The sequence below is a fragment of the Acanthopagrus latus genome, chromosome 8 (assembly GCF_904848185.1).
Source record: "Acanthopagrus latus isolate v.2019 chromosome 8, fAcaLat1.1, whole genome shotgun sequence".
In the NCBI taxonomy this organism is placed as follows: Eukaryota; Metazoa; Chordata; class Actinopteri; order Spariformes; family Sparidae; genus Acanthopagrus; species Acanthopagrus latus.
The window spans coordinates 2,163,657-2,175,302 of NC_051046.1; the positions used below are offsets into that span (position 1 = coordinate 2,163,657).

Sequence of the window (11,646 nt, forward strand, 5' to 3'; positions counted from 1 at the left end):
TTAATTATATCAGTAGAATATGTTGCTAGATGAATAAATTATCATTTATATCTTCCTGCATTATATTTGGTTATAAAACATTTATTTACACAAGAAGAAATCTCACATTTAACAGATTTATTATGCAGCAAATTCATAATAAACAAAATATTTCTGGTTTTAAAATAAACTGAAGCTTGTTGTTGTTTTGTGGAGTCAAAAAAAAAATGTTAGAATATGTTTTTGTTTTTTCGATTGATGTAAATAAATACTAAGGGGTTTTTTTTTATTTCATATTTAAATGTTCGGATTTTCGTTTTTACTTAAATCTTTTTTTTCGTCGCTTCAGTCGTGAGAATCTTTATTTGTAGATAAAATAAAATAAAATGAAATAAAATGAAATATAAGTGATTGAAGCGTTGCAAATGTTCTTTAGTGGAGAGGAATCAAATTAAAACTTGAACATTTTATGATAAATAAATAAATAATATTGTTGTGCGCAGCAGCTTCGGCTCCTTCTTCGTGTTTGTTGTTTGGTTGTGTGTGTTTCCCTCTTCAGGCCTCACGTTTTTATTTCTCTCCCTCTTTTCTTCAGACTCCTCTCTGTTGCTTTCATCGAGGTATTGTTGTCGTTTTGAAAAACCGTCACTCTCTGATTCACTCTGTGGAATTGGCGTGTTTCTGCTCGCCGAGTGGTTTTACAGCCTGATCTCTGTGCGTAAAGGCGCATCCGGGCAAAAAAAGAAGAAAAAAAAAGATTGAAAAGACAGGATGTGATGAGAGGAGAGAGCGCGCGGGTTGTTTCTCGTGTTGCTTCTTTAGCAGTAAAATATATATAAATATATAAAGATATATATCAGTCAGAGCTCCAGGAGTGTTTTTTCAGCCGCGGGTGGATTTTGGGCATCTAAAAAGCTGCTGCGTAAAAAGAAAAGAGGAGAAGAAGAAGAAAAAGCGCTCGAGTCAAAGTTTGTGACTCAGAGACCCAGCAGCCCACCCAGGCTGAGATCGATGACTCCGAATCCATTCTCTGTTCAATATCTCGATCCGTTTTCTGTCTCGAGTTCATCCGCTCGTGCAGCTCCGTGTCCTCTCTGAGGCGCGCGTAAAAAAAAAAAAAAAAAAAAAAAGGAAAAAAAAGAGGAGGCTGGGTCCAAATCTGATCCAAAACTCTGACAGCTCCTGACCTCGCGGCCGCTGCGCGTCTGGCGCACTGCGATTAGGAAGAGGGGGAAAAAATGATGTCACGCGAAGCCACAAGGGGACCTGGGATTTACCAAATACCTTCCAGTTGAGCAGGAGTCCTGCCAAGTAAGGGACAACCTCCTCCTCCTCCTCCTCTCTTCCTCCTCTTCCAGCGGCGACAAGTGCAGAGAATCGACGGAGGAGAATTGAGCAAATTATCTACTTTTTGCGCGCTCCTTCCTGGACGGTAACGATCGACGAGGTCTCGGCTCTCCGCACGCCGCTATCGAGCGAGCCGCGGCCGTCAATAAGCGAGGGGGAGCTGGGCAGCCGATTAGGAGAGGGGGGGTTCCCCGGCAGATGATGCCCTTTCCTGCGGGCCGGTGAGGAGCAGCACCGACCCCCGGCTTCCCTCCAGCAGCTTCTCGTTGTTGTTGTTGTTGTTGTTTTCGTGGCGGCGCGGTTGATGCGGAGGTGATGGACGGTCCTCTCCGCCGCCCAGCGGGGATCCTCGGCTCCCCCCCGGCTTCTGGGAGCCAGCCCGCGGGCTCCGACATGCTCACCTCCGGCGGCAGCAGCAGCAAGCCTCTCGCTTTCTCCATCGACCGGATTATGGCCAGGACGCCCGAGCCCAAGTCGATACCGCTCCCCAGCTGGTTCCAGTCCGCTCCCGTGGGGAAACCCGACGTCTGCCCGTCCTCGCTGCATTGTATGATCCCGCTGGTGCCGCTCGGCTACGAGCCGGGCCACCGGCTCAGCATCAGCGGGCTGGATCCGGGCCACCTCGACGCGTCCTCTCTCGCCGCTCCCGCAGACTTTTTGGGCTTCGGGTTGAACTATAAGAACCAGCAGGAGGACTCCGCTGTGAGCCAGAGCGCCGGCCAGTACAAACTCTTCAGACCCCGGGTGGTGAACCAGTCCTCCTTCCCCACCATGGGCACCGTGTGCTACCTGAACTGCAGCGGGGACGGCGGCGCGTGTCCTCCGCCGGCCGGCCTGGTCAACCTGCACCCGATGGCCTCGTACCTGCTCACCGCCCGGCACAAAGCCTTCATGGCTGAGAAGAGCAAGCCGGGCCTGCAGCAGGCCGGGGAGCGGTACCCGGTGTCCGGCGTGCAGGCCTTCAAGGAGCTGTCTCAGAGCCAGATCCAGCACTACATGAAGGAGCGGGACCAGATCCTCACCGACAAGATCTTCAAGGGCTCCGCGGCGGCGGCGGCGGCGGCGGCGGCCCGGCTGAGCGGCTCCTGTCCCGGCAGCAAACCCAAAGTCTTCACCTGCGAGGTCTGCGGCAAGGTGAGAGTCCAGGACCCGCAGCCGGAGCGGGAACCGAACCAAACCATCACATCGTTAACTTCTGCTGCTTTTTACGATCTAAAGCTTTTTTTTTTCTGGATTTATTTATTTCATTCAAATCATTTTTTTTTTTTTTTTAAATTCACATATTTCACATTTTAAAAATCGTTAAAGTAAATGATTTAAATTCTGGTTAATTCTCTTTTACACGATAACAAACAGAATTAAACTCGCTCTGATTGTTTCAAACATTCATTTATGCTTTTTAAAAATTTTAAATCACGTTTTATGACTCTTCAGTATAAAAACTAAATATTATTAAAATGAGGCTCGTTTGTTTTATTTTATTTCCAATATATTTTGTTGAACATGTTGATGTGTGAAAAAGATTATCTTTAGAGGGTGCAAATATTTATTTATTTACATCAAAAACAGTTTTTTTTAATCATTTATTAAGAAAAAAATATGTTCAGGGTTGTTCTGGACCGGACCGGTTCGTCTCGGTGCTGCCGGTGTTGTTGCAGATTATCTTTAATTGGACTCATTCTGATAATTAAAGGTTTTTATAATAAAGCGTTAACCCGGGACACGGAGCCGGGGTCAGATTATTTAAAGGGTCAATTCCCGGTTTGTTCCTGAACATTTAATATTTCAAAGTGAAGATTTAAATTAAAAATGAATCAAGTGAAGTTTATTTGTATAATTATTTATGATGTTTGTTTCTCCCGCAGGTGTTTAACGCGCACTACAACCTGACCCGCCACATGCCCGTGCACACCGGCGCGCGGCCGTTCGTGTGTAAAGTTTGCGGGAAAGGATTCCGACAGGCGAGCACACTGTGCCGGCACAAGATCATCCACACTCAGGTGAGAACCGCACACACACACACACACACACACACACACACACACACACACACACACACACACACACACACACACACACAGTTATTACACATTTATTAAATTAACCAGACTCAATAATAATAATAATAATAATATTTTGAATGTGATGATTTATCAGGGTGTTAATTCGTCCTGTGTTTTCTGCCAATCAAATCTGAAAGTTTTCCAATCAGATGCGTGGATATGTGTGGTGGGCGGGGCCTGTGTGAGGCTTTTAATTAGAAATTAAGTCAAGATCCGGAGAAAACTCATCATGAAGGAAGCGAACATGAGACGTGTTAGTGCGAATAAATCAGATTATTTAACCCGAACCGAGCTGTGTGTGTGTGTGTGTGTGTGTGTGTGCGTGTGTGATGAAAGTTTCCTCTTAAACATTTGAAATAAAAACAATAACTGTGTTAAAAAAAAAAAATCTAAAATAAAACTACAACATGTTGATTTATTTCCGGAGACTCCGCGTGTTTCTGTCTGATGTCCGTCACATTTATATTTTATTTCTGTGTTCCTTCTTTTCTTTTTCTTTTTCTTCATTTTCTTTTCTTTTCTTTTTTTTTCCTCCCCAGGAAAAACCGCACAAGTGTAATCAGTGCGGGAAAGCATTCAACCGCAGCTCCACGCTCAACACGCACACGCGCATCCACGCGGGATACAAACCGTTCGTGTGCGAGTTCTGCGGGAAAGGATTCCATCAGAAAGGTGAGAAGAAAAGAATATGTATAATAATATTAGTAATAATAATAATAATAATAATAATAATAATAATAATAATAATAATATCTTAATTTAAAGGAGCAGCCTGTAGTTTTTTGGGGGTGAATAAATGATCCTTCTCTGGCTGATGAACAAATTAAATAATCAAACATGTCTGAATGAACAAACTGACCTTAAAGGAGAATTTAAAACACAGCTCTGCTTTGTTTATACGTGGCGGACCCTGCCACCCCTCCAGCCTCAGACGGTGCTCTGGGACCTGATTCTCCTCTGAGAGCAGCTCGTTTATCCACTTCAAGAAGGAAATAAATGCTCCAGAGTTTATATTATTACCTCGTCAGTGAGTTTGAGTCTCTGCCTGTTGCCTCTTTAAATCTTCTATAGAAGCAGCACGTTCTGCAGAATTCAGCTCACTTTGGTTTAATGTGACATTTTAAAGAGACAGAAGAGACAAAATGATTCAAACATCTGTCGGCTGTCAGGGCGAGGAACACTGTGGCCGACTGTGTGGATACAAACGACATCACGAGTACGAATCAGCAGGTCCGAACAGCAGCTGGAGTTCTGCAGAGGCGACCGGTTCGTTCGGTCCAGACTGAGACACGTGTCGCATCATCGGGACCGCAGAGGATTCAAAATCATCACGACTCGATTCTTCTTTTCTTACCGTATCGTGAAGATCAGTGGAGGGAGAAAGTGTGGAAGTGTGAATATCAGCAGCGTCGTCGCCGTTATTTAAGAATATCAGCGTCTGATTACATTTTTTATGCCACAGAGAAAAAAAAATACATGATTTAAAAGACGTTTCTTTCCTCCATCAGTGGAAGAGAAGCAGTGTGAAGTCTGAAATATCAGCTTTTATTTTATTTTTTTTCTTTCTTCTCTTTGGATTGAAACTTTAAAAATTAATAAACCATAAAAAAAGTAGAAATTTTTATAATATTATGAACCAGTAAAGAAAATGATTAAATGTGAGCTGAACTTTAAACTCTTAGTCTGATTTACTTTGATCTATTTTCAGGTGATCACATGCTTTTTTTTCCTTTTTTTTTTTTTTAACTGTTTGTTTATTTTTAAAGGTTCAATCCAAAGAGAAAAAAAAAAACGACGAACGACTGTAATTAAAAGCTGATGTTTAACATGAGCTGCAGACGTCATGCTGCTTCTGTTCCACTGACCGAGGAAACAAAACTCTTTTTTTACTTTACACACACACACAACAGGTACAGGTGTATTACAGGTGTAATACAGGTGTAATACAGGTATAATACAGGTGTAATACAGGTGTAATAATACTGCAGAATATGAGTATTACTGTGTATTTTATTGTTTTTTTCGTCTTTTGAATGTCGCCGTAGCTAAAGGTGACAGTAATTTAATGATTTTACACTTCAGGGGAAGTTCGATCTGTCCTGAAACTGAAGCACTCGACTGAAGTACAAGAAGTACTCAGAATCTGAGTAGAAGTACTCAGAATCTGAGTAGAAGTACTCAGAAACTGAGTAGAAGTACTCAGAATCTGAGTAGAAGTACTCAGTTACTTTCCGCTCGCAGCTCCTGCTCGTTGTCACAGATTCTGATTCAGACTAAATTAAATGTGACTCTCTTTCCTCAGGTTCTGCTCTCAGTATCGTACTTTCTTTGGCCTTAAATGACTTAATTAGTCTTCTTTATTCAGTAAATTGCAGCCAACATGATTAAAACCGTGTTTTTATCAACTGAATTCTGCTAATTATCAAAAGTCTTCTGAGCACAATCAGCCACTGACGACGCTCTGACATGGAGGTCTGGGATTCAATCTGTCTGACTCCACTGCAGACGAACACGCCGAGATAAATATATAAACGGTGAACTAACAGAAAATATCAAGAAAGGTTGATGGAGTAGAAATATTGAATTCACAGTATTATTACGATATCTAAAGAGTTAGTCAAATCGATCTTTAACTTTATTTCCTGCGTGTTTTCTCTCTTTCTTTGCACTGTAAAACACGAGTGTGTGGAGGCGGAGAGCATCCGCGAACAAAAAGAACAATTATAACTTCTCTTTTCACCACAAAAAACAAAACAAATAAAAGACAACCATGAACTCTTAAACAGAAGACGCACAAGGCCAAACATCTCTGATGGATTATTCAGCACGATTTCTATATTCCATCTGCTGATTTCACAGTTATCCTGATGCTTCAAACGATCGTCCTGTCGTGGCTTCACTGTTATATTTCTGGGTCATGAGACTTTTAACAGGAGATAAGAATAAAAACATGTTTCCTCCACATTAAACCCTTTCAGTCTTTTCTCTAATTCTTTAAAAAGTGTTATAAGGATATCAGCCGACGTGTCGCTCAATATGCAGACAGTTGAATTCCTGAACATCTTTATCGCCACATCGTGTTTATCAGCTGATCGATATCCGTCTCTTATTACAACTAAACGATCTATAATCTTTACCGTTGATCAAACGTTTGAACCGACGGACTCGTGTCGAGGATTCCACTGAACAATCTGACTTCTCGTTTTCTCTGATTTTGTTTTTGCGCAGGAAACTACAAGAACCACAAGCTGACGCACAGCGGCGAGAAGCAGTTCAAGTGCTCCATCTGCAGCAAGGCGTTCCACCAGGTGTACAACCTCACCTTCCACATGCACACGCACAACGACAAGAAGCCCTTCACCTGCCCCACCTGTGGGAAGGGCTTCTGCAGGAACTTTGACCTGAAGAAACACATCAGGAAGCTGCACGACCCGGCCGGCCCTCAGTCGCCTCCGCAGGCCTGAGCGCCGACTCCGTCCGACCCGCCTCGTCCCCCACACGCCAAAAAAAAACAAAACAAAAAAAACCCACATCAGGTCGGCTGTGACCTCCGTCAGGCCTGGAGCTGAACTTTAGTCCTCGTGTGGCAGCAGATCTGTGGAGCCCTGTAGACTTTCTGTGCCCTCATGTCACCGATCTGTGCGCTTGTCCCCCCAAAATGAGAAACTTTGAGCCTCTAATGACTTAATAATTAGTTTCTTTGGTGGCTGATTGTCTCACATCCTCCAGATATCAGCCAGGCAAAATATCTTTAATTCACTGTCTTGAAGACGATTAGAAGAACGTTGAAAGAGGCCCAGATATCCCGACTTTTACTCCACTTCCCATAATGCAACTGGATGTTAGTGTCTTTTGATCAGACGCTTCCTGCCCGCAGCTTTCAGTCTCCTCGTGTCAGGTTTGTAACGTCGTCTTTCATGTCACCAAGCTCAAGCTGAGTTATAACCCCGATGACGTCACTGTGACGTCATCGGGGTTATTTCCTCAGACGTGACCGGCCTGAGAGAGTCAGCGGGGGAAAATCTAGACTTTTGATTTGGACAAATCTCTGACGGACAGGGACGATGAGCAGTCATGGGGTTCAGGGGGCGGAGCAGCTTCGGTTTGTCTTTCAGTCAGGCAGTATTTCTAAAGATCTGAGTTAAAGACACATTTTTAAGTGAAATCTATTAAATCCAGCAGTATTTTCTCACGCTCTGATATATTCCGATCCTTACCTTGCTGAACTTTTGAGTCAGGGTGGTGTTTGTTTCGCTCAGTAGTCCACAAAGTCTGACATGTTTCACTCCAGAGTCCTTTAAACAACGAGCATTGTATTTGTACTAACTCCCCTCATGTGACTCGCTCTCGTCCTCGACTCCTCTCGGGCCCGTTGACCTCAGACTCGACCCCGCCATCTTGAACTTCACCCTGAAAAAGCCATCAGGACGCCTCTCAACACCTCCAGGCCTGATACGACCCCTGACCTCTGACCCCTGTGGCCCGGAAGCTGACAGGAGGAACCCGGCCGACCCGGCAGCGTCTGTCGTCACGGAGGACGAGCTGAACTTTGACTCTCCCGCCCTCTGAACATTAGCCAGTTATATTAAAATGGTGGCTAATTATTATATCATTAGTCATCGGTGATTATTAGTTTTCATTATTTTTTCAGTTGCATCTCAGGATGTGAGATTGATTGATGTGAGACCAGAGATGTGGAGGTGAAACAACACAAACCGCCAGTCTGACCAGATTTACACCAACATCTTAAAGATTAAGTCCGTTTATTATCTATATTCTTCTTGTCGACAAATCCATGAAAACAAAAACCAGCAGTGAATTGATTTTACTGACTTCTTCCTCTGAGTTTGACTCCAACTTTAAATTAACCCGCTGCTTAAAGTAGTCCCCAACAAATGCACTTTCTCCTCCCGTTTGAGTAACATCAAAACACTGACGTGTTTTTGTGACTGAGACTTTTTTTAAAAAGTGAAACTGTATATTTTTCAGTTGTTTTTTCAAGTTTTACGTGTTCAGTAGGAGCTGGTTCCCTCGCCTCAGAGTCAGTGTTTTAATCTGAATCACTTTGCGTCGCTGAATACCCCGTGTTTAAATGATCAAGCGCTTACATGTCTTAGAAACGGCGGGTGGAAACAAGTTGCTGGGGACGTCGTAGCTCGTTTACATTCTCTCGTTAGCCTGAAAATGACAACAGGAATGATTCATAAACTGGTGTTAATCTCTGCAGCGGTCTGGAGCTGAGAGCCACAGACAGGAAGTCAGAATGTGTTAAGAAACACACACGTTTGTTTTTTGGCTTTTCATTGGATTTGCTGATGATAAGAAAATGTCGACTAACAGCAAACTGGTACTTTTAACATGTTAGCAGGAAGAAACACATTTGAATATGAACAACAGCAGTTTGACTAAACAAGTTGTCGTATCGATGTTAGATCATATTTTTTGATGCTGCAGGGAAACAAAATGACAAAAATGGTGTGAAAATGTGGATTTTTTTTATTAAAGAAGAAATCAATAAAAGACGTTTCTTTCCTTGATCAGTCGAAGAGACGCAGCGTGAAGTCTGCAGCTCACGTTAAACATCAGCTTTTATTTACAGTCGTTGGTCATTTTCTTCTCTTTGGATTGAACCTTTAAAAACCGTAAAAAAAAGTTGACTTTTAAAAGATTATGAACCAGTAAAGAAGACGATTAAATGTGAGCTGTACCAGCTGAACTTTAAAATCTTAGTCTGATTTACTTTCATTCATTTTCAGGTGATCACAGGCTTTATTTTTTACTGTTTGTTTAATTTTAAAGGTTCAATCCAAAGAGTAAAAAAACCACGAATGACTGTAATTAAAAGCTGATGTTTAAAGTGAGCTGCAGACTTTACGCTGTTTCTCTTCGACCGACCGAGGAAAGAAAAGTCTATTTATTTTACTTTACACACACACACACACACACACACACACACACACACACACACACACACACACACACACACACACACACACACACACACAGCAGGTACAGGTGTAATACAGTAGTTTGACTAAACTTCTCCTGGAGGTTTCAACCAAATCTACACTTTTCAAAAACAAATGAAGTTGACTCAGTTTTAATCACATAAGCCAAATATAGAAAAAAAGTACCAGGTGGTGGTTAATTACATCCGTAATGAGTCAACACTGAAGAATCTGTAGGATTTTATTTTGGCAGTTTTGTCCATCGATTCGTTCAGTGATGAAAACATTTTACTCACGAAGTTCTGAGCTCAGATCTGGATGATCAGTTTCAGCTTTGACCCTCTGCTGTGTTATTATTATGTTTCTGAGAAAACTTACTGTCAAAACTGTGGAAATATGACCCAGGCTGAACCTAGTAAGGAACTCAGAAGAGTGCATACCTCTGCAAAAGCCCAACAGTCCCCAGATATCAGCCACATGAAGACGCCGGAGTTTTATCCCTGAGAAATTAACCAAAACGTCAGAAACCTCACAGTGTTAAAGGTGCAATATGTGAACAGGAGCGAGGAAACCAGAGCAACTGCAAACTGCTGCTTACTGTAGCTGGTTAGCTCAGTTAGCCGTTAAGCTAGCTGCACTGATATGCACGGAGGAGGCTCACTGCCACGGCTAGCTGGTTAGCATTTCAGCTTTCGTAGACGTGTCTGCAACACACTACAAAGATGCCTTAAAGTCAACACTAACATGTATCTGCAATTATGTTTTTCTTTTACACTTTTTTTTTTTTTTTTTTTACATATTGCATCGTTACAGAAAGTGAGAAAGATTGTAATCCTGCGTACAAAACCAACAAACAGACGCAGGACTTCAGTTAGTGTGACTGTAATCTCTACACTGGTGATGCTATTTGGATGCAAACACACTCAACTCAGAGCCGAGAGTGACAAAATGTAAATGTAGTATCTCACAGCTGCACCTCTTCATCTCTGGTCCGGACTGACGGAGGAAGACGAGTCGAGGCGTTTCTCCATCAGTCAGTCAGTCAGTCAGCCTGTTGTTATTTTTTATTTCAATCTCAGGATTATTGTAAAAAAAAAAAAAAAAAAAAAAAAAAGTGTTTTATGATATTTATTTTAAATTGTACCACTGTTATTAAAAAAAAAATAATTCTTGTCATGGTGACGGTTAGTTTGTTTCAGGCCTCCGGCTGCAGAAGGCTCGTCCAGAAAAAATAATAAATAAAATCAACTGTGTGTGATCAATTCTTCTATCACCTTTTTTAAAACAAGATCTGTTGACTGCATAAAGGCTTTAACAAAGTAAAGATGAATAAATACATTTCTGTTTTTCATCTGCTGGAGATCGTCATTTGAAGGGTCTGCAGTTTTTTTTTATATGTTAAATAAAATATTTATAGATAAATATATTTCATCATCACAAATTTTATACACAAACACGTTACAAGTCAACAACAACATACTGTTAAGTCTAAATTAAATGCCAGCAAATTCAAGAAATAGAGTCACAAACAAAGAGGAAATTAAGAATAATGATGATAAAATATAAACATAAAGTCAAATACACATCATAGAAAATCAAAAATGTGATTTATTATGAGATACGAATGAAAATATACGTCAATGATTCACTAAATTAAGTTCTGATCATTCTGTTTGTGGTGAACATGATGACATGCAGGATGATTTGTTACCTTTTATGTCAAAATAGGGCAAGAAAAAAAATCAAATATATGATTTTTAAAAAAAAAAAAAAAATTCATCAGGCAGCAAAATATGAAAAAAAGACTTGATGTTAAATCAGATAAATGACGTACTGAAAGTCAATATCTTGTTCACTTTTCATTTTAAAATTATAATTATGACTTTATAAGTGACTCATCGCACAGTATTTACTGACCTCAACCCTTTGACATCTTGTTTATCTTGTAGCTTCCTGCCACAGATCACCTCCACACAACACACATATTGATGTGAAAACAGTAAATAACACAAACGATCAAAACGCAGAATCATGAGTACGCGCTGCATTAATTAACATAAAGACCAGTTATCATTTGCCTTAAAAATCTCATCGAACAGAATGAAACTGCAGTGATTGCTCTTTTTTTTTTTCAATGAACTTTATTGAAACAATTCAAACAATGACACAATAAAGCAATCAGCAGCGTGACTTGTGTAGGCTGAAGGCTGATCTGTGCACCAACGTGTCAGGGAGCAAAACAAAAGAACAATTATTACATTTCAACTTTGTAAATCAGCAGTTGTGCAACGTAACCAAGTACATTTACT

At 41.3% G+C, this 11,646-nt stretch overlaps 1 protein-coding gene across 1 annotated transcript; it reads left to right on the top strand.

Moving 5' to 3' along the window:
• The first annotated feature begins 881 nt into the window (after positions 1-881).
• On the top strand, positions 882-7,996 carry fezf1 (FEZ family zinc finger 1). The gene is made up of 4 exons (XM_037107528.1): positions 882-2,460; positions 3,192-3,326; positions 3,929-4,061; positions 6,618-7,996. The coding sequence occupies exons 1-4, from the start codon at positions 1,642-1,644 to the stop codon at positions 6,851-6,853; spliced, it is 1,323 nt and encodes a 440-aa protein (XP_036963423.1). The 5' UTR covers positions 882-1,641; the 3' UTR covers positions 6,854-7,996.
• Positions 7,997-11,646: the final 3,650 nt, after the last annotated feature.